Source organism: Pezoporus occidentalis, unplaced genomic scaffold (genome assembly GCF_034315485.1).
Source record: "Pezoporus occidentalis ecotype Australia unplaced genomic scaffold, CSIRO_AGI_Poc_V1 ctg113, whole genome shotgun sequence".
Classification (NCBI taxonomy): Eukaryota; Metazoa; Chordata; class Aves; order Psittaciformes; family Psittacidae; genus Pezoporus; species Pezoporus occidentalis.
In genome coordinates, this window is record NW_026912918.1 from 293,819 (window position 1) to 321,355 (window position 27,537).

Genomic DNA, 27,537 nt, shown 5'->3' on the forward strand with positions numbered 1-27,537 from the left:
ATATTCTGCACTACACAAACACAGCCCTTGCATAAACCAGCACATTCTGTTTAACATCAGCACTAGAAGCAGAAAGACCCACAGACCTGTAACGAGTGGCATGTTCTGTCTCAATGTCCTCAAGATGAAATTCTGCCCACGGATCAGGCATGTGCTTAGCTTTCTCAATAGCATGTTTCCAGGCTTCCTGAAGAAGTTACAAACTGGCACGTTATTAATAATCACCATCAACTCACAACAAAAACATTTTCTACAACACATCAGGATCCCAATGCTACAGAGATGTGCAACTACATGAGCCCCCAAAGCACTACTCAGATGGGGACCAAGTGGTACAGAAACCACTCCCATTTTATAGCTTCAAGTATAATGAAGCAGTTCAGAAATCCAAAGTATCAGGTTTCAGTTCAATTTGCACTGCTGTAACATTACTGTGAAGAGAATCTGATCTAGTATACACCAAATATAATTAGCAAATATCTCTAACATATACTACAAGCAGTGATAAGGCACATCTAGATGATATTAATTCATTTTTGCTGGTTTGATTTTTAACCTTATTGTAACAGTATATGCTGTTGGGTAGATGCGCATGTTACGCATATGTGTAAGCACAGAATGTCCATCAGCAACAGAGAATTATGGACAAAGTTCTGTAAATCCCAAGGCCCCAAGATTGTGCTCAGCATAAGAAAGAAGAAATAAGAATGCTGTAATATTGGATTATTATAGCAATTCCAGGCAAGTAGCTATTTCAATGTCTACCAAGTCAGCAGTAAATAATCAAATTAGTTTTCTGGAATATAAATAGTCTTTCTCTACCAGTCAATTTAGGTCCTTTTCTGTTAACATCTTGATCTGCCTCTTTTTACATTGGACTGTTCCAAGAGAACAGGAGATATGATCCTGTGATATGCCAAATGCCTTTTGCAAAGGTGAGCAGAAGAAAAGGCTACTCTGCACCTCTGCCAGTAAAGAAATGCTGAGCTCTGATGTCTTATTACTGCCTCTGACCGAGTTTCAAGTATGCAGAAAGAGTCTTTTATTTAAATCTCATTCAAAACTTAAAATGTACAGTATAAATTGGTGTCACCAATTACATCAAGAAGTTTTTGAAGCAACTTAGCTTTTAAACTGTTTATTTTTATTTCTGCTGTAACATTGCATACCCTGCAAACAACTTAAATGTTCCCCTTTCTGACAATAAAGCCAGCAAATGAATACAACACTACAATAAAATTTTAACAAAACATGCTGAGAAAGATTTCCTATATGATCCATGAGAAAATGAAGTTGCCTCAGATCATGTGATGATTCACACTTCATATGGACCTGGGAACTTCTATACTTGAATATATGTGAAAGAAAGAGAGAGAGAAACAAGTAGAATTGCTTGGTTGATTATCTATGTCAAATCATTCTTGAGTAGTGTCCCTCTCCAAAGGTGATCTGTGTCCATGCTAGGGAACGATTTAAATAAATTAATTACTTCTCTTTGATCTTGTGAGGTGCTTTGTACAAAAGCTGTATTTTAATCTTCAAACAGAAGACGGACTTCATGGTCATGGGGCTAACAGTGCAATTTTCTCCCACTGTAAGGCATATGGCTGCCATACTAAGTATATGTCTTGCATTCATTTTTGTCCACAGTGCAGGAGCAACTACAGATACTGTGCAGGAGCAACTACAGATATGCACTTTAAAAGTGACCTTTCAGGGTACAGAACAAAAGACGAGTATTATTTCATTTAATATATATCTTTTTTAGTTTTGACTTGATGACTTTTATGGGCTGAGACAAGCAGTTCTCCCAGACAACAAAATAATGAACTAAAAAAGGACATAAAAAGAAAAGCAAGCCAAAAAACCTTAATGCATCTATTAGATAGATACATGTTCACATTTCTTTTTAACCTACCCGACTATGGTCAACCACAGAGCCATGCTTAGAACGATGCTGTGTGTCATTCTAAAGGATGCATGAGAAACATAAAAGTAGGAAAACACAGGTGATAAGACAAATGATTGACAAAGAGTCTCTGTTCTCTTCGTTAATTAAAGCAAAATAAGGAAAAGAAAAGGTTCTTCAACTGAAAAGCCACTCTTCAATTTATATTCACATATTCATAGATTGTTTACATCTGGGAACAAACCTATCAAGGTAGAGTTGGCAATGTTTTAATTTGAAACATCCTTTTTTTCATTTTAATATGTTAAAAGGGTGTTGCCTATGAATGAATTAATTACCGAGTCCTGCTCAGAGGCAGAATTAGTAACAAGTCTTGTATCGGTCTGCATCTCATTATCAGTGGTCCATACTGCCATTAGCTTTGGGGTCTAACAGGTAGACTCTGATCAGATCAGGCTGTGGTGGTTTAAGATGTTACCAGCCCTGGCTGCTTCACTGTTGGAAGTCACCATATCTGCCGCTTAAGCACCAGATGGAGCCTTGCTTGCTCCCCATCTCAACCCCATGCATCTTACCTGTGACAGGAGCTAAAATGCCCAACTAGATCAAAGCATGGGCACATATATTCTTCAAAAACAACATGGTATCTTAGGAGGGAGGAAATAACTGCAAGATCTTAAGTCCTTATCAGTTTTACCTCAGGCCACATGACTCAGAACTCACACTGCAAGCCCAAAGGCAAGTGTTTAGTACATGCTTAAACACACATAAATGAAGACTAAGCTCCCTACCAGGTCTTAACTTGCTTAGCAATAGGATACACTAAAATGTGTCCCCTTGTCTATATCTAAACTTCTACTTCCTTAGGAATATGTTCCTTTTAATGTCTCTATTAACTAGCCTTGGCAAAAATCTTACTGTAGACAGGGCAGATTCACTTTTAATGTGCTACTTAATGCTAGCTGACTGAATCATAGAATGGCTTGAGCTGGAAGGGACCTAAAAGATCATCTGGTTAAAACCCCCTGCCACAGGCAGGCACACCTTCCACTAGACCAGACTGCCCCAATCCCCATCAAGCTGGCCTTGAACACTGCCAGGAATGGGGCAGCCACATCTCCTCTGGGCAACCTGTGCCAGCGCCTCACCAGCCTCAGGGAAGAATTTCTTCCTAGTATCTAACCTAAAGCTACCCTCTTTCTGTTTAAAACCTTGTCCTATCACCACTTGCCCTTGTAAACAGTAACAGTCCCTCTCCAGCTTTCTTCTCAGACCCTTTAGCCACTGGAAGCTGCTCTAAGGTCTCCATGGAGCCTTCTCCAGGCTGAACAATCCCACCTCTCTCAGCCTGTCTTCATAGCAGAGGTCCTCCAGCTCTCTGAGCATCTTTGTGGTCTCCTCTGGACTTGTTCCAGGTCTATGTCCTGAAATAAACCCTTTGGTATCTTTCCAGGAATAAAGCATTCATTAGGCATGACCAAGGTTTTACAGTACCTACTACATAAATGTTAATATTTACAAGAAGAAATGTGTTAATACAACACATTAAATCCTAGTCTAGACAAAATCTAAGAGACATGCTCTTTTATCACAAAGGGTGCATATTTGGAATATCTAACCTATAGAGCGAATGTCATTTGCATTCTTGAGGCTCCGCTGCCTGGCCTGATCTGTGCAAATGGTGCCAAGTAGAACAGGACACACTGCCAAGGAAGCACCAGCTACAACCCCTTTGACCCCTCTGCAATGCTTTGATTACTGTTCATTTCAAAAAGGGCAGCTGCTGCTTGAGTACACTGTCAGGAAATACTGCCAGTGTGACACTTCATACTCATTATTAAAAGCTCCCTGGGCAGTAACTATAACCTAAAAAGCTACCATTACAATTGTGTATGCCCAAATAAAAATATTATAGATTATTATGGATTTTGCAAGCAGAGGCAATAAAGTATCTTCTGTCAGGCCTCAATTCAGCTTACAACAAGCATAATCTTTTAAATCCCCCAATTAATGTATTGCTTTTTAAATGGTTTGATCATAATGGCTGTTAACTGTTCACCTGGGTTCTGCTATCTTTGTAGATTAAGACCTCCCAGTGAACTAAAAGGGACAGTAAGCAATTCAATGGCAGTGTCATTGGCTTAATGGAATTAACTGCAAGTCTGGAAAAAACAGATTATTTTTTCATTGAAAAGTGTTAGTTGCAAGAGATGAAGCAATTAAGAGAATCTCTCATGCCAACTAAGTAAAACCAAAACCTTCTTGAAAGCTGAAGCAAACACTTACCTTAAAGCTAAATGAGTTTCTAGGAGAAGAGCTTGAACTGTACTGTTCAGTTTTTGCTAAATTGCTATAATAATTGTCAACTTTGATACTGGCAGACTTGTTAGAAACTGGATCATCAGTTATTGGGCAGATAAAATAACTGTCTTCATCATCACTATCAGCATCAAGATAATTCCCAGAGCTGGCTGTAGTTGATCTGGCATTATCAATCCCTTCCATACGAAAAATAAGGTCCTCGTCTGCCATGTCTGTGGGAGGTTGGTTGAGCTCCTGCAAGGATTAAAACAACCACCATTCCAACGCACATGCAAATGAAGGGAAGAAGCTGGGTGGGAGAGAAAAACAACAAAAAGGTTGTTATTAAAAGAACAAATGATGCATGAAACTGATCTCAGAAAACTCTTGGCAGAAAAAAAAAATCATTTGTGTATGGCTACATAAAAGCAATCCCCAAGTACCCACATGTGGTTTTGAACACCTCAGTGCTATATTTGGCTATCCAGAAGGCACTCACTTTTTAACTTGCTACAGGACTGAGAAAAAGAAGATAACCAAGTACAGAACTATGAAATCTGAGGACTGCAAACACCACCTATTGCCTCTGGCTTGCAACACGTCCTCCTCTGAATGGTTTTATTCTTCCTTACCTAAAATGCTGAGTTTCACAACACTGGTCTTAGAAACCTGAGGGGGTTTTACCTCAAACCATAGTCAGGTTTTCAAGTTTTTTCAGGATAAGTCTTTTCAAGGACATTGCATATAAATTAATAGCCAGATGAGCCAAGAATTATCACTAAGACAACATAGAAAATTGTCCCACAACTGCCGAGAGTTAAATAAGCTTTTAGCTCACGTATAGCCAACAGCCCACAGTGGAAAGCATGCTGCGGAATGTGCAGTACACTATCCAGGCTACACAGGATGTCCTTGGAGAGACAGTACAAAAAAGGCCAAGAAAAGAAGCCTGCCCCACTCACTCACTAGCAGACCTCAGAGGCAAGAGGAAGTATGTGTAACAAGTACCTCAGTCCTTCTGTGTTTTACTCTCTGTGAAGGGATTGCTTGGGCCAGCCTTGTGCAATCTGAACAATGCTATTCCAGCTCCAAATAGAGCAGATTTGGCAGCACGCTGAGCTGTGTTCACTTTAAGCAAAGAGCTCACCCTCCCTGGTTAATAGCTCATTTAGAAAGGGACTAGAAAGCTTGATTTTGTCACTGGTTATTTCAACTTTGTAGTAGCTTCCTGGATCCTAAGAGAACAGAATAAGCAGGGTTTGGCTTCTCCTGGGTCCTAGCTCCAAAATAAACTAAGCAAACTGAAAGTAAACACAAGTGTGAGGCAGACAGGTCAAGGATTTTCGTTAAAATCTGCTCAATTATTTCAAAGCTCAGAAGGTGACACTCTCGATAAATATTTCACTGAGGCCTTCTAACACATTAAACAACGTTAGAAGTGAACAATATGGGAAGTTTCATATGGGTACCAAAATTGCAGCTCTGCAAAGTCTCCCATTTTACCGTAGTTTTTTCAAATCAGTGACACCAGTTTTTGGGAGGCAGAGCACAGATACTGCATAGCCCAACTGCTGCAACAGGTATGTGTTATAAAAAAAGACAGGTGAATCATGAAATGCTTCTCTGTAGCTCAGGCTCCCTTTCCATGCCACCAGGATTCTAGCTATCAAGGAAAATATGAACAGTGTCATGGTTTAACTCCAGCTGGCAACTAAGGACCACGTGGCCACTCACCTACCCCAACAACAGTGGGACGGGAGGAGAATCAGAAAAAAAGGTAAAACCCATGGGTCGAGATAAGAACAGTTTAATAATTGGAATAAAATAATAATATAATTGTAATGGAAAAGGAGACAACAAAAAGAGAGAGGAATAAAACCCAAGACAGACAGGCAATGCACAGTACAACTGCTCACCACCTACTGACTGATCACTAGCCCATTCCCAAGCAGCAATCACCACTCCGTCACCCTGCAGCCAGCCCCCCAGTTTATACCCTGAGCATGCCATTCTATAATATGGAGTATTGGAATACCCCTTTGGCTAGTCTGGATCAATCGCCTTGGCTGTGCTCCGTCCCAGCTTCTCATGTACCTCCTCACTGTCAGAGCACAGGAAACTGAGAAATGTTTTATGACTTAGCAACAACTAAAACATCAATTTGTTATCAACATTATTCTCATACTAAATCCAAAACCACAGCACTGCAGCAGCCAGGAGGAAGAAAATTAACTCTATCTCAGTCAAGACCATGACAACAGCCACAGCGGAGCAGGTCCATGATTCATGTGATACCAGGTGCTTCAAAGAGCAAAGAAACCTGCACAGAACAGTATCCCATCCCTACACACACATTCTTCTAATTGCTGATAGTTCATCTTTTCTGAAATCCTATTTTCATTAACTGCACTAACTCTGGGTTTCAGAGTCATTTCCTGAAGTCTCTAACACCTGTCTTTGCCAAATTTAATGACTTTCTGTAATGAACTGAATACCCAATTGCATCAAAAGCGCAGACCACACTAAAGAGAACACAGACTGAGGTGAAATGACCTTTCTGCCATATACTTTTGTTGATTGTTTCTTCTATTGGGAGTACCACAACATACAACCGATTCCCCTATGACCATATCCTGCTCGGAGCTTTCCATGTCACTCTACTGTTTCCCACTGCATTTTTATTCAATGCTAACGTCAATCAGTAAACCTGATCACGACCAAGCTGACAGCAGTGAACAACCCGATTCATTAAAACCCACCAGGAGAAAACAAGTCCTGGGCAGGAACCTACTGGGCATCACCACAAGCACTGCAGTGAACAGAGAGCAGGTCTGCAGAGGACACCTGTGTTGAGGCTGTGACATCCTCACCATCCATCTCTTAAGGATTTATTTAGACTAACTCTGGTCAGGTCTCAGGGAGTGGATAAGAGAGAACTGTGTTCTCCAGTTAAGTTTCATGCACAAGGATTTCGGTTTGCAAGCACTGAGACAGCTTTTCAATATGAATCAAGGTGCCATGAGCTGAGATGATCAGGAGACTTGCTTCAGAAGTGCTTTTCTGATCAGAACAAAAAGCCAGTGTAGACTCACACATAGGAAGACTGGAAAGGGGCAAACAAACAAAGGACTGGGCTACTGCTTGATTTTACTGTACTTTCTTCTCCTTAAAAATAATACAGCAGATTTACAAACCACACCATGGCTCTTAAACCACTATCAGAGCTTACAGGTGTTTTACTCAAAGCAACCAGAAAAGAGTAACACAAACTTCTAGGCCCACTCAAATTAATGGAAATATTTTCTCTTCATTTTAGTTTTGATTATTCACATTGCTCTGCTGCATGAAAAACAGGAAGGGGTTAGATGAATGCAAAGTAATCGTCCAAATCTTCAGGCTGATTTAGCTCAGTTTAAACAAATACTTGCTGGTAAGTCTGCCACAGTGGATTTTGGCTGTTCAGATGGGTTCTGTGAGTGTACTGATGTCAGGTCTGTTTTGTTCTTATTTAGAGGGCAGAAATAGATCACACAAAGCAGCAAACCTTGATTTGTTTCACACAACTTATGGCTTAAAATCCTTTTGGTCCTGGAGCCCTAAAAGCAAAGATTTGAGCTTACAGAATATTGCACTTAATTTGTTAATTTGCTCTCAGTATTATATATTACCCTTCCTTCCAACATCCATCTAATGGAAGTATCAGCTGTTTCACAAGCTAGAAAAATGAGATGTAGGAATGATCAAAGCCCTTGGAAGAGATGTAAGTCTACATACTTTGAAGATACGTGCACCCACAAAACAGGATTAGGTAGAATTTCAAGATTTGGCCCTAATGCTGGCTGTACAATTTAAAGCAACTTCAAAGTGTCCCATCAATTAGCCAACCAGCTAAATCTGAGATTTTCACACAAGTAGCCTAAAACCATAAAACAAGGTTTTCAGCTTTGCTTCACTGTTATTCTTCAACCCAGTGCATACTGAACCTTCTTTGTCCATGGAACAGTACCAGATAAGTACACTTCTAGAGCAGTATTCACAGCTGCAGACTTACACCACAGCTACTGAGAAGACAGTCACCACAGAGACAGTGCCTTAATGTATGGCACCTTTCACTAGCAACATTATGCTGCTGGTTACTGCCTTTCTGGCAGAGGCAGCATTCCCACAGCTCAGCAAGTAACACAACACCAGAACTCCTACATCAGGCAGTATCAGCTACAGTAAACCACTGCTGGAGGAAGTCTGAGCCAACTCATCTGACTTTGCACTGAAGCAGCTTTGGAGCATACATATAATCAGCTCTTCTAGCAAAGACCACACAACAGCTGCTATTTCTGGAAAGAGGCAGTAGCGCACAACTGGAAGGAGAAAGGATTCTCAGCTGCACTACCGTTTTTACTGTGATTATCTTACTGGAGTCTAACAAGTACTTGAGAACATTAACTTCTACTTAAAAACAGCAGGTGTAAAACGATGTTCAAGTATGTGACTAACTCCAGGATATACTGCAGCTTCCTTAACCACAACTGCCATCCTGTACTCATTTCCACTACTGCAGTCACACACACATAAGCAGATCCACCAGGTCCAAGGCACTCTGAGAAACAGCAGCAGAAGGAATGCAGATTTATGCAGCAGTGATTGCAAACATTCATGATTTCTGACTTGCTGTGTAAATGGAACATCACCACACAAATCTGTCTGTAAAGCTAATCATGTTTATAGAGCTCTCAGTTTTTCTTGGAACCATACTTCTTCTAAAGGACTTGTGTTTACTTTGGAAGATTTTTTACTAAAAACCATCCTCACGTAACATGCTCTTTAAATCAGAATCTGACAACCAAACTTTAACCTACACAAACACTGCACTAAACCTCACAGTTTATTTCATAAAAGTCCTATTAAAAAGCCCTACCTTCATCCCAAATCTTATAATCTCTGCTTTTGCATTACAGCATAAAGCTGTACCATCTAGGAATTCCTGTTACTATTGCTGCTACATTTTAATCTCTTAATCTTTAATATCTATTACAGAAGCTTTCCAAGGGTTCAGCAGCAAAGAGGAACTGCACTGAACCTAGCCTGCAATACTGCATTATCACATACAACCTGTAATTTAAACTACCTTCTCCAACCCACTTTGAAAATTCATTCCTTTTTTTTTTTAATCAACCTTGTATTATGTGATTAAAAATGAAGATACTTTAAAATACTATCATTTACTAAATCTGCTCAAGTCTTCATCAATTTGGGGAGTTTTACAGTATTTTTCTTTCCCTTGCCTTTATATCCAAGAACCACACCATCAGGAGGGGCAGGTGGTTGTAAGGACAACCCACTGTGTTACCCAGCACAGTGCCAAGCAAACATAGATAAACAGAGGGGGAAATTCACATCACAGAAGTGCTAAAACACGTCTTGTTTCTTGTAGGGTGTCTACTGCTACAAAACTTGGCTGGGTTTGGTGGGACCCTTGAGCAAGGCCCCACAGCTGCCTCAGCATTGAAACCTCCCTTAATTCATCCCTAAGAGCCAAGTGATATGGATGCTCTAGCCAACAAAACAAGGGACAACCAGAGCACCTCCGGCTACTTCTTAGCAGCTGTTTCAGCTCAGACATTACCCTCTGTGCCTCTTCAGGAAGTCCTGTCTCTTGTACAGAAGCATTAAAGCAAGAATGAGCCAGTTCTCCCCAGTATAATACTACATCCCTTTTGGTTGAACACCGCACCAGCTAAAGCCATCTAGCGGGATACCTGTAACAGGCAGTTTTTTCTTCCAAGAAAGTGCTTTTCAGATTAACATTCTTTTAAAATACAGATCTAAAATTTAACCTAGAGTAACTATTTGGGCTGTGCATCTTACAAAGTATTGTTACAATCTTTATGAACTACAGACACAAAGCTACATTACATCATCCATAACAACCCCACTAGCAATGTTGAAGTCCTGCAGAATGCTACTGAACTGCTTGTGGTTTCCAAACACCAAACTGACTCTTGTAAACTGTTCTCATCTGCTCCACACACTGACAAGAAAACAGGTTTAGTGAGTCAGGGTAAGAGCTGTGATACGAAATAAGATAAAAAACATAAAGATGTCTCAACTCACTGCCTACCTTCGGCACACAAACTTGGGCTTACCAAGTACTGATCTTCTAATGAGAAGACTTTACTTCAGTTCCCTCCCAGCATGTGTGACATGCTGCAAGCATGATGGCACAAATCACATTCAGTTTGACTGCATGCACAGCTGGGATAACACACTGCATTTAGCCCCAGTGCTGGGAGAGCAGCGATGCAAAATTCATGACAGGAATGGGAGAGTCCATCTGTGCCAGCTCAGAGCACAAAGCATTGAGACTCAAAACCCTGTGCGAGGAAACACACTGAGGCTCCAAACACACAAATGGCTTTTAGAGTTGTGAGCACTTAAAAGCACAGAAACGACCCTTCTGAATCAAGTCCACGCTTCTGCCAAACACACAAATACTACATCGATGGCAGCCAAAACACGAGAATACCGAAGTACAGAAAATGTACTTTCAATTTAACTTTAAAATATCTTCCCTTTTCCATTAAAGGCCGTGTTATTTCCACACGGAACAATTAACTATCACCGAGTTTTTCCACTGTCCCGGACACATACATGGATAAAATTGCTCTCTCCAGGCATAAGCCCAGGAAGTGTTGCCCAATACAAATATACCAGGTTATTTTTAGGGCACTGCACAAGCTCAGGGCTCGGCCGCCGGCCCTTTACAGCCCGTAACCTCCAGGCTGTTCATTTCTGTAATCAAACCCGCACATTTCGCCCTCTCCCTCCAACGCTGTGAGCAGCCTGACGACGGCTCCCGCGGGCCCGACCCCCGCCAGGCCCGGCCCCGCACCGCGAAGGCACCTACCGGGTGATCGCAGCCCGGACCCACCGCCCCGGCGGTGCTGGGCGCTCCCGCTACAGCCGCCGCCACAGCCGTCCGGTTCACGGCAACGGGGGCTGGGGGAGGGAGGGAGAGGAAAGGAGGCGGGCACCGGCGCCACCCTGTGAGGGGCGGAGAGGCAGGAAGAGGGGCCGCCCCGTGAGCGGGAGCAAGGCGGGAAGGGCAGCCGCCCCTCGCCTCAGGCTTGCTTCAGGAGCCGCGCGTCCGTGCCCGCCCCCGCTCGTGGTCTCACAGGCGCTATTCCTGTGAGAAAATCGATTAAAACTTGAGGGGAGCCCCCCCGATCAGCACTGTTTGGTGTACGAGAGAGGGAAATCCCGGGGCAGAGGGAGCAGAACCTCGAACGCCACGCGAAGCCAGGTGTCCAGAGAGCTGCCCGCAGGAGCCGTGCCTGAGTTTACTTTTGATTTCTATTTCCGACGGGTTTGGAGCTCAAAGAGCGATGGCCCATGGCCGAGGCGCCCACGGGAAGGGAGCATTGCACAACAGCGGCCCTGTGGGGAGGCGGCGCAGACGTGGGCAGTGACCATGGAGACTTGGGGGGCTCTGTCTTTCAGGTTGGCTTTTTCGCCTTAATTTGATTGCAGTGTTCCATTTCCCCATGAGAAATGGTAGAGTCGTGCACCAGATTTCAAGTTTAAAAGACCACATTCTCATTTTTCCTAAAATGCTGGCTTTCTGGGTTGAAAATGCCCATGTTTAGCTTTTCCTCAAGCTAGGCTCTGTGGAAAATTTAAACAAAACTCCTTACCCTTTCATGGCTTACATGGAAATAGATGTAAACAGGTTCTGGCTTAACTGTATTATGTCAGCCTGGAAAAAGTTTACCACTTTTACTGTTGTTAAATCTCTTACTCATGTAAGTAACCCTCATTAGTGCCTTCTACCCTGAGCAGGGGCTACAAAACAGACTGGACAATGTGAGTACGGCCTTTGTGACAGACGAGTGGTCTCCTGCAGCATCACAGACAAGGACGCAAAATCCCTGTGCTCCAAAGAGGGAGGCAGCACAGAAACGCTGCTGCAATGCCAGTGCTGGGATCACCTTCAGGAAGAGGATTACCAGTATTTAATTAAAACAACCCAGAACAGATGCTCTGAGTCTCTGCCAGCAACACCCGCCTTCTACCACCATTGCTTAGATAGATAAATCATCTTAGCTGGGGGACTGGAGGGAGCAGCATGTCTGCACAGGAATACTGCCTGCAATTCTGGCAGCAATTCCCAGCACTGTGCTGAGGGTGCAAGCCCTCGTGTGAATGTAAAGCAGAGACAGGACTAAACCCTCATTTAATGCCCCCTCCCACAGGGACACTTCTGGGTAGCCTGAAATTCCTGCAGAGTTTAAGCTCCAATTAAACACAATTACAATGTTTGTGGATTATTAGCAGCTATTGAAAACTAAGTGCTTTTGCCCCATCAGCACCAGGATATGAGTCTCTCCATTTTCCATTCTGCAGGCAGCCCAGCTGAGCACCCTGGGAAAAGCAGCACCCCAGGGCCTGGGAAGAGGGCAGGCTCAACAAATGAATTCTGAAGTCCTGGTGGAAGCCAGATGCCTGGTTCCCACTGCATGAAAATGTGTTGATAATGGTTAAAAAAGTAACATCACCATCTGCTATCTTAGGTTACTGATTAACGGTGGAGTACATGTGATACATGAGCACAACTGAATAGTCACGAGAGAAACTGGCTTTAAACTCATGCAAACACACAGCACTGTTTTGGATTAAGAGGATGACTGTATCATGCTGTATTTCCTCATGGGGAGGGCTCTGCTACATTAGGAACATAGGTTATACCATCTCAAGCTACATACTTCTCATACTTCTAAATAAGCCAGCTTTGGCACACTGATGTAAGCGTGTACTCATTTTCAAGTTTAAGCCTGGGGTTTATCTATAACATTTTCTTAAAAGAACAATCAGTGATGATGAAACAGTGTTGGATGAAATACTAAAGGTTTCATCTAATATTAGAATGATCTAATATTGAAAGCATCTAATACTGAAATTAGATGTGAGGCCAGATGCACTGCATCTTCCAGTTTTAGTTTCCTGTTTAGATGTTACTTACCATATCCTTAATGCTTGAGTTTGAGTCACTGTTATTTTTTGACTGAAAAAACTGAAAAATAAATGGCAACTTAGGAAATTGGTGACCTGCAAGTGCAGTATGTCATTCTTTAGTATGCTCAGCAATGCATATATGTATTTTCCAAGAGCACTGAAGCTTGCAAAGTTCCAGTATGCTTGTGTTAAATGAGGTTCTGTTTAGAAATTGTTGTCCTAGGGAACTGTTGGTTTTGAAAGGAAAGAGGAAAGCATGCCCCTGACAACACTGAACTTCCATTGAAAATCCAGATGAAAAATTGCCTGTAAATCAACTAATTATCTGACAATTTGTGCCTACATACTCCTGTGACAGTCCCTTCTTACACGGCAAATTTCATTATCTGCAAAGCCCACTGTGGTCGGTGCATACAATATACCTGCATAGAACTTCCTGGAGCACCAGTGCAGACTTCCAATGGAAAGAAAAGCAATGGCAGACATAATTTCTATGGATTATTGTAATCGCACAACATTTAGCCCTGATGTTTTTTAGCTCTGTCCACAGTAATTACACAGATTCCTCCTGCAGGCCTTCCAGAATAAAGGAATTCAGCTTTCTACTCACCAGTGGCAGCTTGAATCTGGCTCTGGTTGCCAAACCCAGCTCCTTCACAGGACAAGCCCCTGCTTACACCGTGGTGAGCTCAGCAGCAGCGGGCAGGCATTGCACCAACACGGCAGGACGGAGAGCTGCGTGTGAGCAGCCCTGACCACAGCCGTGTTTGCTACTGGCCTCTGCAGCACCATGCTGAGCCGCACCCCAAAGGGCCGTCCCCTTTTGGGTGGGAATGATTCAGCTGACTGCACGCTGTAGTGCCAGGGCGGCATCACTCGGGCGGTGGTGGGCCAGGAGACTACAGTACCCACTGAGAGAAGCTGGGGAAGAAGGCAGGGGCTCTCCTGTTTGTGGGGCTGGGTGTGGTTGGACCCTCTTCCTGCCAAGGAGCTGTGTGCAGACCCACTCTTGTGGTAACGGTAAGGGGCTGCCCTCGCCCCTGCCTGGCCACGGCACGGCCACCCATGGGGCCACAGGTCTGCGCCGCGGGGCAAAGCCGTCGTGAGGACAAGCTGGAGCTCCGCCAGCGCTGCTGTGGAAACAGGCCACGGGGCAGCGCTTTGCCGAGGCGCTGTGGCCGGCCTGTGCCTGCCACGGACAATGCGGGTGAGGTGCGGCCCAACGGCCCCGTACAGCACAGGATAGCGCCGGGGGTAGCCGGGCACCGAGCTAGCCACAATCCAGCCGCCCCACGCGGCCGCCGCCCGGGTCACGTGTACAGCCTGCGCCGGGAGTGCGGCAGCGGCGCCACCTGTCGGCCGCATGGAGTGGGGCGGGGGCGGGGCCTGGGGCGGGCCATGGGGGTGGCGGTGCCCCCGGCAGCCCGGGCTGGGAGCCCCCTCCGCGGAGCGGGGAGGCCGCGCCCTCTCGCGGGGCTGCGCTTCCCGGCCACGGGGCGCCCCGGCCGGTTGCGCCGGGGGCCGTTGCGGTATCGCGGGCACAGGTGGGCGGTGTGCACCGGTGGGTTGGGAGAGCGCCGGCGCCGCCCCCTGAAAGAGGCCTGGCGGGCGCCTGAGCAGCCAGGCGGTAGCGTGGCCGAGTGGTCTAAGGCGCTGGATTTAGGCTCCAGTCATTTCGATGGCGTGGGTTCGAATCCCACCGCTGCCAAGCTTGTTTTGTCCCACCGCGCCTGCGGCTCCTTTTCGCCTCCCGAACAGCGTGGCCGCGAGGATGTCCCGCTCCGGTCTGGCACGGTCACGGCCTTTCCGAACCGGGCATGGCCCGCGGGGGCATGGAGGCGTGGGGGCGTTTCCTGTCAGGCGCCTCGGAATCAAACTGTAGCAAGTTATGTACGTGCGGGGTGCAGCGTGTTCTGGTCGTGTGCGTCTTCTGGCGTAAAAATACAAAAAGAAATACTCATCTGGGCAGCTTTGCCGTCCCGTGCTGTGTTCGGGTAACTGCACCGTCAACCCGCAGGGTGGTGCTGCCCTCTGCGGCCTGCCCTGCACCGAGGTGAACTCTGGGTGCTCTCACCTTCTCCAGAGTTCTCAAACTCACATCCAGACCTTGATTCTTCTTACTTGTGCCGTATTCCTAGTGCTCTCTCCTTTCCCAAGCTGTCTCTGCTCACATTATGCTCCTGATTGCCCCCCGCCATGGCTGGAAAAGGTTGCAGGTGGGGTGGAATTTGTGGTAAACCAGCAGATGGACGATGGGATCTGGGCCTTCAGATTGCCTGTAGTGTAGGCCCGTTTTAGCTGAACACTAACTCCAAAAGCACACTGTTCACTTTAGCTACTGCAGGGATTTGCTGGTGTACAATTGCTTTAGAAATCAGGTGCAAAAACATAGTTGTACCTGAAGTTCAGCTGATACACAACTAAAGTTTATTGTTAGTTCTTGTCCTCAATGACTACAGGACATAGTAGGGATGACTCATGTAAAACTATACCTGCATGAGCCTGCCAGGCCTCCAGCTGCAGGGAGGTGCTACCACGGGTGGCTTTGCACCCCTGAGTAAGCAGGGAGCAGTTTTGGAGCAGTCTTTGTGTTCACAGAGGCACAGGGCTCACTTCAGCAAGGGTTCAAGTACACCTTTATTTGTCCTCATATGCAGTGGTACAGCTAATTCACAAAGGAACTTCACCCTGAACTCTCTCTGTACGGCTGTTATTTACAGTTATCTGTTCTGTCAGTCCCTTTGCTTGTTCATAGTTCCCCAAGGTAGTGAGCCATGGCAGCAGCCGTGGTCAGTCTTTCTCCTTATTTTAGCTGTGTTTCTTCACCACTGAAGCACTGTAGGCTGACTGTAGCTCCTGTTCTTCCTGCAGGTTCTCCTTCACTTCAGCAATCAACTTGGAAAGTTGAGGGCTTTTGGTGTGAAACAAACAGGGGCAACACTCTTGACTCCAGTGTGTGTCAGTGACTTGGCTGTAATTGTTCACTGTAGTTTAATTTCTCAAGTACAACTACTTGTTACTGGGTTTAAATCTGAAAATAACTGCCTGTTTATTGCATTAGGGCCAGTAACTTGTGCAGTTCAGAACAATGTGGGGAGCAAGTTCATGCACTTTGTGCAAATCAGTGTTGAGTTTCTTTAAAAAAATGCAAAACTGAAAGGCCATCAAACCTCAAAGAAAAGAAGATCAAGCTTAAACTAACAAGTAAAGAAAGCAAAACTTTGCAGAAAATGTGATGATTCTGGGCTTCTGGTCTGGTTTTAAGGTAATGGTCCACGGAATCAGCAAAAGTGAACTTCTCTGGGCTGTACCCCAGCTGAGTGCGCGCCTTGTCTATCCGGAACGTGTGAGTTGTAGAAATGTTGAGTACCTACAAGGCAAAAAGAGCCAACGTACAAAGAGATGAATACACAGAAAACTGGAACAAAGTCCATAAATGACAGCAAAGACAGAGTTAAAGGAAATGTAAAATAACCTTCCCCAACATTATATCAGTGTCCTGTTGACATGTGTCACATCATTTTAAAATGGTTCACAACAGGACAATCTAAAAAGCCCAGATTGCCAGTAATAGCTGCAAAGCAGAATCTTCTGCTCTTGAAAGCATCCACAAAAAATTTTCTGCACTCTTGCTTAGGTACCTACAGAGGCAGCTAAAAGCAATCTCTGAGGTGCATAAGTATCTTTGGTAATTTAGGCCCAACTGACCAGCCACAGCCATACAGGATATTGGGCCTCATAAGGAGGAACTGAAGCAGCCTCTCCCAGATAGTAAACATAAGTTCTTCTCTTTCATGGTAAGGAGCATACTATATTGCCTAAAACGTACATGACGCATACATTTGCCCTGGACATTGGAGGCTGTAGTACTGCTGGGTGGATTTTACTTTCTACTGGCTTAAATTGTACCTCAGCATTAGCATGTATGTAAGTGTCCTGTGAGAATTAAGGGGAGTTTACAAAGACTTCACCTCATTTCTGGTCAGCAGTGGGGATAGTTCAACACAGGGTTTCAGCAGCAGATATAGGTATTCCATTACCAAGGCTGCAAAACAAAAGATTTCTATTTGAGGTAAGAATAGTAAATTGCTATGCAGTTATGATTATGCCCTGTCTTGCACTGCATATGATAGTGAAGGACAATCACATAACCAAGAGCTCGGGGCACCAGTATTAACACCAGTGGGGCTACTTGCTCACAAGGGGTTGGTACTTAGTACTTTGCCCAGCCTGAATGAGGGTGCTTGTGTGAAAAGGGGTTGGAGGCTTGGTGACAGCTCCACTGAAATGATCATGAGGCTTCATAAAAAATGTGGTAACAACAAAATACTCAGAGTTGGATTCTTTCGTGGCTGCACATGGGGGTTGATTCTGGAGGGAGCACAGGACACAGAAGGACAAGAAACCTACTGAAGCAGCAAAGCAGACACTCTTCAGTGTCTTTCATGAGGTCACAATTTTTACATTTAACTGTTATACCATTAACTCCACAAAGTTACACGTCTGTTAAGTCCTACACCTGGTTTCGTGAGGTTTAAATAAGAGATCATTCTGGTTTCAACACACTGCACAGAGCTGAACTTCACCCCTAACTGATGCATACTAGATGAGCCCACAGCATAGTATTTTCATACACGAAAATGAAAATTGTGGGCAAATTAAAAAAACCCAAGATTTTATTACACTTACGAACAGGGGTAGTGTGGACAGAAAAGAGTAATGTTGAGAAAATGTTGTTACCTGATGCATAAACTAAGGAAGTAGGAATACGTATCCATGGTGTACTGCAGCCTAATCTTTCAAACTGCAAGAGATTTTAAGAACAGTAAAAAAAAAATCAAAAACCTCAAACAAGTTTTAAAGTTCCAACACAGAAAATACTTCTGGCAATATTTACTGATAAAACAGAAAAATCCATCATTGTTACTACTTGAGGTTTCATTTGTCAGGGGATTTCAGTTCAATGCCACATGCACAGACACTGTCATTTTCAAGTGGCAGTCTTAAAAAAAGGGGGAAAAAGCTAATAATAATTGATTGAAATGTCATGGTGTGCTGATACCTAATTCAACATTGTGACATACTTATGGGTTTGAGCCCATCATTAACAATAGCATGATCTTTTGAAAAGAATGGATATTACAGATTAGGATTTATATTTTATGTCCACCCAAAATTGCCACTCTTAAGAGATGTATGCCCCAGAACTGAAGATAATGGTAACTCAAAAGAGGATGCTGGTTTAGGTTGTCCTTTTGTCTCAGAGAAGGCAGTTGCTTTAATGTAGTATTTTCAGTAGGCTTTGTTACAACCCTAATCACAGCGAGCCACAAGCAGGCATTAAAGCCCCATTCAGAATGGGACTCTTTCTTACACACAAAGCAAGCACACCAGATATGACCTGCACACAGGAGCTGGAGTTGTATACAGGCAGAGAAATCAACATATTTGGAGATAAAGTGTATATTGCACGTACAAGTGGAGTTAACCATTCAAAAATGTTGAAGTTTTCGCCATCATTAATGAAATATGCCTGGCCATTCTGTTAAAGAGGTAGAGAAGAGACAAGTTAGTAAAAATCACTGCATATCTATTGACTTCTTTATCTCACTCCTTATATACAGCAATATAAGATATGCATGGCTGCACATACAAGTCAACAAACGATAGGCATTTCAGTCAGTTGCACTGATGTGTGCAATGAAATGGGTGGCTGAGTGGTTTATGCAATTAACATGGTGTAAATTATTACAAATGTCTGATTATCATAGTTCAAAACATTAAGTCTCATTCTATATACAGGGGAGTGGGGTATAAATGCACCTGAACTTCCAGTTTCATTTCCAACACAGCAAAGATTCTTTGCTCATCTTCTAGAAATGGCAAGTGCTGTATTACAAAAATACTCTCACAGAACAGAATATTCCAACTCTTAACACACTGCACAGCCCATGCTGCCCAGTCTCACACTGTTCACAGCACGTTTCAACTAAACCCACAGACAACAACATAAGCTAAAGGACAATAAGATAAACTAATTACTGCTACTACAGCAGTTACTCCAGTATAGGATACAGTGGCAGGATCCACTGTCAAACGAAAACTGGTGCTCTTATTGTTCACTTACAGCAATGTAGTTCTTTCCAGGAGTGAGAGCATCAGCAGCTAGAATTTGAGCTTGTATGAGATTCTCTGCATGCACCCAGTTCATTTTAGAAGAAGGATCCCCAAATTTGAAGTTCAGTAGCCCTCTCTTGATATTCTTCTGTAGACATAAACAAACATGAAACCAAAGCAAAATAGGTTTTAAAATGAGATATAGTGCACTTTCTTGTCCAGCTAAATGTAGGCTTGTCTCTATTCTAAAGCTCCCTCACTAATTGATTAAAAAGAATCAAGAGAAGTGCAAAAAGGTCTAAAAATACAGCCCATGAGGAAGGATCAAAGAACAGATCATCTCCTGAATCTACAAAAAAAACCCCAGGTCTGTTCTAAGGATAAATAAAATACTGTATGGGAAGGTAAGAACAAGTTCTGAATGGATCAGAAGTGTTCACAAAATTGGATCAAATTTAACAAATCACTTTGGCTGGGAAATAATGGAAGGTGATGCCCAGTGTCACAGTTTTCCTTTGACAGATACGCTTCAGAAACTCCAAGATGTGACAGTTGCATAATGCCTTAAAATGGGCTCATAACAAATAGGCTTAAAATATTGACAGGAAATTTACAAAAGCAAACATCTCAGGTTTAACTAAAATGACATTTGCCTTTTTAAAAATTTATTTTATTTAAAGAGTATAAAGTATATTTTGTATATAAATAAAATGTATTTATTATGTGATAAGCTTGGATCTATTCTTCCCTAAAAGCTGTGCATAACTTTGTATTGTACTGATGTTTTTAAAATAACCGACTCATACAGTTCCACAGGGGTCACATTCTGAACACTTTACCAGTCCTACAATTTAAAAGAGAGCAAATGAACAAGAGTAGAATGTGAGCACTTCTACTGTTTGCCCTTCAGTACTAGAAGGTGCTTTTGAACGCTTAACTTGTTTAATTGGATAGTGAAAGCTGTTAAAAGTTGAGACTGGAAAAAGTGTATTTCTCAGTATCTGTTTTCATGAATATTATAAACCATTTGGTGTAAGTTGCATGCAAACAGACATTTATAATATCATAGATTGGCCTCAATCTTACAATTATAGTAGACATTAAATTATAAAGCTGGATTTACCTGTGTTTGTATTAAAAAAAAAAAGGCTTTTTAAATGTATTATACATTCTTTACAGATAAAATATAGTGCCTGCTAACAAAAGCTGTAATATCCGCAGCAGGTTAACTGAACTGTTGAGTTGCTGCCCAATAAGTTCAGTCAATTTATAACTCAAATAACAGATGCTGCTGTGTATCATAGAAAATTCTACTGATTAAAGGATTTAAATACATACTGCTAGCCTTGGCAAGTGTCTTTGCTCTTCTGGTCCATAGATTCCTGGTGGGCGAAGAGCACATGTATGGAGTATTCCACCTCCTAGAAGAATTGATAAGACCATTCTTAAGCGACTTTCACATGACTACGTTATATCTTTCTATGAACCAGAGACTGTGCAGAACTTACTCTGAAATAAATTAACTTCACCGTCTTAAAAAATAATACATACCAAAAGGTGTTGCGTTAGTACTTGATATGAAGTTGGCAGAATCAGCAAGATAGGCTTCAAAGAAGTCCTGCCAGCATAGTTTGATTCCTAGAAATTACCAGAAATTTCAAAACCTCTTTCTAACCACTCCTTTGTCTCTGCACCCAGCAGTGAATGAACATGCCAACTATGATGATGAGTTTGCTGCAGTGAGCAAGTTGTTGGTAGGAAAGTGGAATGAAACTAACTAATTTCATACAGAATTCCTGATGGGAGACAGTGACTTGCTAGGAGTACAAGGTAGAGGTGAAAAGTTCGCTGAATAGTAGGCACAGCCACCTCCCACTAAAGCTGCTGCAGAAGCTCTTGATAATTTCAGTGGGAGAAAGAAAGGACAGTCCTAAAAATCCCATCGCTTCCTAAGTATATCAGTTGGCTGGTTCATGATCTGCCAAGAACTGTTCTTCATAGTCCTTGGAAACATTCAACCTACTCAGTCCTGCTACGGCACACGATCAAAATGGGATATTTGGAACACTGACTGGTTCTAATTTCATTGACAAATGCATAACAGTATTGCTCCTAAAATTAATAGAGTCTTTAATGTGAAGAGCTACTGAGGAAATAAGGGGGAAAAAACCCAACCCACTTTATTTTTTAAACAAAATGATTCCGTTCGGATGGAATGCCCATCAATGACTTTACAGGCCTCTGTAAGTATCATGTGAAGAGAGTCTCTAAGTTGTCTACGGCTAAATTTAGCTCAGTATCACTTGGTCGCATAGAATCATGTTGCACTTTACATTAATTTGTTTTGCACTGGCAGTTATAGTATCTCACAGGAGAACTTAAGTATTCAAGTGTATAACTGGCTTCCTCAACACGGAAAACTTTGGGAAGCACTAATAAATAATTCCAGGCTGTAGTATCAGGTGGCTTCCTCAGATTCTAATATATAACTCCAGGAGGAGGGGAGTAACAATTTAATCGGCATTCATGTTTTGCTGATGGTGCATAATACAGTGACATTAAACACTCATTCTTGTTTAATTTATAGCTGTCTTAATCTTGTCAGTTAATGTATTGAACTCATTGCTACCATGCTAAAGCCTTTTAGGGACACTGTGTGAACTTAAAACCAATTAAAAGTGATTTTTAAGTGAAAATATTTCAGTTTATGAGAGGGGTAGGTAACTTGATTTCATATTTGCTGGACAGTCTTGTCCGCTAAGTATTGATAGAGGATACAGGATGTTAGTGAAGAACAAGAGGAGGAGGAGTAAGTTCTACTACGAATTCATGCTAAGACAAAAGTACCTGCCAGTGGAGTTCCGTTAGCTGCTAGTACCATTTGTTCTGCAATTGATTTGGTTCTGGAATAATGATCAACATGCTACAGAGAAAAAGAAATATGTTTTTATCTGTTCTTGAAATGACAGGGCAGAGGGACATCTCTTCCCCACTAGTTTTTACTTAGCAGATGGCAACAAATAGCTCAAAATACAGAAGCCATGGGGTATTTGTTCAGGATAAAATAGATGCATATTGCTAAGGTAAGCAAGCATTTTTGTTTATGCAAATCCAGTTAATTAATTTCAGCACATTTGAGAAGCAATTAATATATGTATGCTTTGGATGCTGCCAAGAATGTAACCGATCACTACTTTGTAATCTGGATTTCTTTTCAGGTAACGGAAAAGTCAAAAGCCAAGTTTTGAAGACATTATGATTGGTCTGAATTATCCTGGTTTTGCCTCTTTCTTGTGGCAGTGTCCCAGAGAAGATATTATTTGATACATTACTGAAAGTATTATTCAACATTTTCTCTATCCATCTCTACTTCTTGAAAGACTGTGAAGTACTTGATGGAGAGAGCCGGGACACAAAAAACAACTGTGTCTGCAGAGCATCCAAAAGTACTTTCTCCTTTTCAATGAAATGCAATAAAACCATATAAAAACAGTCTGGTTTTCCATATTAGCTCTACATTGAATATACATCATGTTCAATATGGGAGAAACAGAAAAATAATATAAATAACCAATGGCTAAAGAGGCACCAAACCATATAACGCAATTCCTATGTCAAGGTGGAATTTCATTACTGTTAATGGGACACTGCATGAGTCATTTTCCAAAATTAAGGCCTTGATAGGAAACAAGAAACGTATACTGCAATGTACATAAAACTGATGTGTCAAGGCTGTGATGTGTCAATCCACAGACAGTGTCAAGAGTTTGCTTTCTTCTTTCTTGTGCCTGGATTCTGGCATCAGGCAAAACATGGTCATGAAAACTCCAGGCTTCTTCAGAAACAAGAAAGTAAATAAAGAGGAAACTTAAAAAAAAAACAATACATCCAAAATACCTTTTCAGTTGGAAAATATGGCACAGTTTCCTCATCACCATCTTCAACAGGAAGCCCTCCGAACACCACATTTACTGTACTGGTGTATACCAATCTAGCAATGTTCCTTTGCTTGCAGGCTGCAGCAGTGTATAAGTAAATTAGTTTAGTGGAAAATTAAACAATATGGAAAAAAAAATCTTAAAAGGGCAAATCCTTCCATTTTATGATTGCGTTATTTAAAATGTGAAGCATATTTAGAGGGAAGACATCGGTGTAGAATGATTAAGGTTGGAAGGGACCTTAAAGATCATCTAGTTCCACCCTTCTGCCACTGTCAGGGACACCTTCCATTAGACCAGGTTGCACAAAGCCCCATCCAACCTGGCCTTAAACCCTGCCAGGGAAGTAGAACCAAGTGTTTTATGATCTGGCACATCCCCATTTGGATGCTGTAAGCCAACATCGTGCCTCTGGGAGGGCTGCTGCCAGCCCACTGAGACAGGCTTCAGCTCCAGCCAGGCAGGTGGCTGGAGTCCACCCCCTGCAAGGGCTGCCCGCATCCTGTGCACAAGCTGCTAGAGAGCAAGAAGGTTTACTGCTACAAAATACACATGGCAGTAGTTAACTCCTTACATGGATACAGATTCCGACATCAGGGCGAGCGCTGTTACAAAAAGCTGAACTAGTTAAGCTACCCAGTGCTGGCTCTCCTGTCACACCTCATCAAAGAATCGAGCATAACCTCCCCACCCCCATGATATTTTCCTTCATTTTCTGCCAAAAATATGAAGTATTTGGTAAAGAATAGCATGTGCCAAAAAAAGCCAGCTGGCTTTTTCTAAGTGCTGCAGTATTTTGATGTGCTATACTAACACCCAGTGGCAAAATTAGATACATACCATTAATGACGAATCTTGTTCCATGGATATTTACAGTTTCAATCTCTTCTCTGTGCAACTAGTAAAATAAAGAAATTGTGCATTTACACATTGTGACCTTACACCTAGGAGTTCCATGTGGCAGCTTTAGGGTTTTGGAGGGAACCAGCCTCGCTTGTCTTTCCTTTTGTCTTCACACTATTTCAGAACTCTTCAATGCCATTTCCAACTCAAAAAACCCTCCCATGGTGCTCATGGAGCCTCTAAGGGGGAGGAAATGATTTCACAACTAGGAAAACAGTCCTGTAAGCAGGCTGCTGGCAGCTGGCACACCAGTTTGCACTGACCAATTTACCGAAACAGCATGATATGGATTCAGGCTCTCAGGATAATCTGAGGAGATGAAATCTAACATGCAGTGTTACAGCGTCAAGTCTCTCATCCTCAGTGTGGGCAGTCACACAGAAATAAAAAACCCAAACCTGTTTGGACTCACTTGCTCTCTTCCTGACATTCCATATGATGCTACATGAAACACACAGTCAGCCCCTTCAAAGGCTGCAAATAGGGCATCATAGTCCCTGACATCTGCCTGTAATACATAAGAAAAGATATTTGGACTTGAAATCAAAGCTGCAGGTTAGTGTTTGTCATACACAGAGGGAATGTGTATGTGTAATTGTACTTACTGTACATTCCAGGCCCATTTCAGTTCTTGCTGATAATTATAATTTTCTTTCATAGAACTCAAAGGAGTTGAGTTCTGTGAAACTTTAAAAACATTCAGTAAGCCTCATAATCTTCCACTTGTGGTCATTCTACAAGTGCTTAAACTAAGGGCAATACTTCAGAGTCAGGAGGTGGAGCAAGTACTTTGTGCTACACGTTACCAGTTTCATTGCTTTGCTTATTTCACATACACTAAAATCAACTGACCAAAAATCATGTGGGATATTCACACAATTAAAAGGGTTATTGAAATTTGCAATTATTTGCAATTGGGTATTTGGGTTCTGGGAAAACTAATAAGACATTGTGGAAAAGGCAAATGAACTAACTTTGACTGTTACGGAAATGTAATTGATCATACCTGGATAAACACTACTCCACTAGGGATTTCCCAGATAGGCTTTTGTATGTCATACAGAACAACAGAAGCTCCTCGGCTGGCAAGAGTACATCCCAGCTTGCATCCAACATAGCCTCCGCCTCCTGTCACCACTGCTCTCATCCTGTTTTCATTCAGTGCTCCAGCATATCCATTCACTCTGGAGTCAGAGGCTTGGTGCCAGCGTGTTGCTACTCCACTCAGTATGTTTGCCCTCAGTGAAATGCTGTCTGCTATTAGCAGACACGTGTAGCAATTTCTCCTGCATGTTGAAACTGCTCCATAGTGCTCATGGATGCAGACAATCCCAGTGAGTTTCATGTTAAGAAGCTCTATTCACAGCAGCAAAGTTTTAGTTTAATGCAACCTGTTTACGACAAAGACAAGAGCAAAACAATAGCTGCAACATGTCCACATTTCAAAGATTTCTTTTAAAAGCCCCATTTCAATGTTCTGCTTTGATGTTTTTAGAGTTTGCTTAACAATAATTTCCACATTTTACGAACATTTGAAATGTCTGTTTACTAGATATGAAAGACAGAATCCTGAGGCTACATAACAAAGGTTGCCTGTTTTAGACTAAATATTTATTTGCAAATGGAATCCAGAATAATAAACTAAAAATAATTAACAAAAGGTCCTAATGCAGAGAACATGAATCCAAGTATTTCCTACAGATGGGTCAGAATTAGAATAATGGTACAGAGCATAACTTTTTATTAGCAGAAAAGAAATTGCTGCCTACGTGAAATGCATCTGCTTGCCCTAGTTCATTCTACTCTGCGTCACAAGCTCCGAGACGGCCTTTAAGGGTCAAATGTCATAGAGGGCCACACCTGAGCTTGAAATCCTGAACTGTCAGGAAAACTCTGAAGATGAACAAATTGCATTTAAGCTTCTGTGCTTAAAAAACAAGCAAGCAGGGCTGAGCAGAGCAGAATGTCCCCTAGAGCAAAATAAACCTTCAGTGCTTCTTCCACTGGTCCCAAAGACATCTGTCTCAAAGACATCTGAGAAAAGTGGTATTTCAGCTCCTAAGTAGCAGCAGCTAAATGTAAATTGAGAACACACAGTGGTTTTACCATAGACAGTGATGGAATTGAGGTGCATGAGGATTTCAGAAGGAAACGGGAGTGCCTGATGCTTAGAATTTGAGAACACAGCTTTTGGGGGAACTAGAGTGAATGAACTGCTACATGACACAGAGGGACAATGAGTACAGTAAGAGAAAGGCAATAGTGAGCCATTTACTTCTAGAGCATGGAGCTTCTTTCCCTCTTCAATGGTCAAGGGTTCATCGCTGAGAGAGGAGGCATTCAGAGGCTGCAGATACCGGTGTTTCCTCACCCTTCCCATGCCGCAATAAAACATTAAGTGTCACCGGAGCTCCTCCAGCTATTCTCTGCATCTCACTTGCAAATCCCTCAGGGAAACACGCCGCCGACTGAGCTCCGGACCGGGACCGGTTCCCCTCCCCGGCTTGGACCGGCCGTTGGGACTGTTGCCCGCCCCGCTGGGGCTGCGGGGCTCGGCCGGGCCGGGCCGGGCCGGGGCGCGAGCGGCGGCCCCTTGACTCCCACCCTGCAGGAGAGGGGCCAGGCCGGGCGCTCACCTCCACCGCCATCCCCCGCTGCTCACCCGCCGCCTCGGGGAGCGGGTGCTGCGCGGGGGGCTCCCTCCGCACCCGGGGGCCACTCAGCCGCAGCACCGCCGCCATCCCCCCGTGCTCGCAGGCGGGGGTCCCGCGGCACCCCCGTGTCCCGCTCATTTGAAGCGTCTTTGGGACCCCAAACTCTTCCTGAGATATTGCCTATCCCACAGCACCCGTGGGAGCCCTGGGATTCCATAGCAAGCCTGGCTTCCCAGAGCATCCCTGGGATCCCACAGAATTACCTGGTGGCTCTTACCTCCTTGTGTCTTCATACAGCCGCTGCACTAAGGCATCCTAGCAGTAACTGGAGCTCCATCCAACTGAGATACCTGTTGAACAGGTTGCTCAGGAGAATAACCACCACGTCTTGATTGCCGGCTGGATAGTCGGCAGGACATAGCTCAGAGAGGTGCAGAGCATCAGAAACACCTCCAAACCAGCAGGAATTCCCGAAGAGGAAACATGATCATGAACAAGTAGGCACGAAGGTCCCTGCCCTCCCCAGCCGGTGGTGGGTCTCTGTGCAGCTCTGTGGTTGCTCGTGCCTGGGAGGATGCAAAAAAGGGTCAGGAGCTGCAGAACTTGAGAGTTATCCATTCCAGGCAAAAATTAAACCTTGAACATGTTTACCTCCTCTGTTATAGCTGTGCCATGTCTCAACGTTCATATTAAATTTTAATCACTT

The 27,537-nt window shown here is 43.2% G+C and overlaps 2 protein-coding genes and 1 non-coding gene across 6 annotated transcripts in view; 1 reads left to right on the forward strand and 2 right to left on the reverse strand.

Annotated features, from left to right (window-relative positions):
• Nucleotides 1–11,184, reverse strand: part of EEF2K (eukaryotic elongation factor 2 kinase) — a 30,155-nt gene extending 18,971 nt beyond the window's left edge. Inside the window, exons 1-4 of one of the 4 annotated variants that reach the window (XM_062634270.1) lie at nucleotides 11,115–11,184; nucleotides 4,196–4,520; nucleotides 1,919–1,969; nucleotides 87–187 (exon numbers count right to left, since the gene is read on the reverse strand). In XM_062634270.1, coding sequence (XP_062490254.1) covers nucleotides 87–187; nucleotides 1,919–1,969; nucleotides 4,196–4,441 — 398 coding nt within the window. In that variant the 5' untranslated portion in view covers nucleotides 4,442–4,520; nucleotides 11,115–11,184. Of the gene's footprint in view, nucleotides 1–86; nucleotides 188–1,918; nucleotides 2,047–2,091; nucleotides 2,675–4,195; nucleotides 4,521–10,328; nucleotides 10,555–11,114 lie in introns of those variants that run through there. The other 3 variants (XM_062634262.1, XM_062634278.1, XM_062634288.1) reach the window with 3 other exon arrangements.
• A 3,661-nt stretch (nucleotides 11,185–14,845) lies between these two features.
• TRNAL-UAG (transfer RNA leucine (anticodon UAG)) lies at nucleotides 14,846–14,927 on the forward strand. The gene has a single exon. It is a non-coding gene; the product is annotated as a tRNA-Leu (tRNA).
• A 914-nt stretch (nucleotides 14,928–15,841) lies between these two features.
• LOC134171814 (putative short-chain dehydrogenase/reductase family 42E member 2) lies at nucleotides 15,842–27,235 on the reverse strand. Its single transcript, XM_062634380.1, is given in 14 exon segments — nucleotides 15,842–16,589; nucleotides 17,191–17,264; nucleotides 17,960–18,023; nucleotides 18,696–18,761; nucleotides 19,347–19,484; nucleotides 20,675–20,757; nucleotides 22,184–22,259; nucleotides 23,234–23,352; nucleotides 24,115–24,172; nucleotides 24,590–24,685; nucleotides 25,184–25,403; nucleotides 25,405–25,477; nucleotides 25,480–25,568; nucleotides 27,109–27,235. Coding segments are annotated over 13 exon segments (1,359 nt in total). The 5' UTR covers nucleotides 25,523–25,568; nucleotides 27,109–27,235; the 3' UTR covers nucleotides 15,842–16,340.
• Between the last annotated feature and the right edge of the window lie 302 nt (nucleotides 27,236–27,537).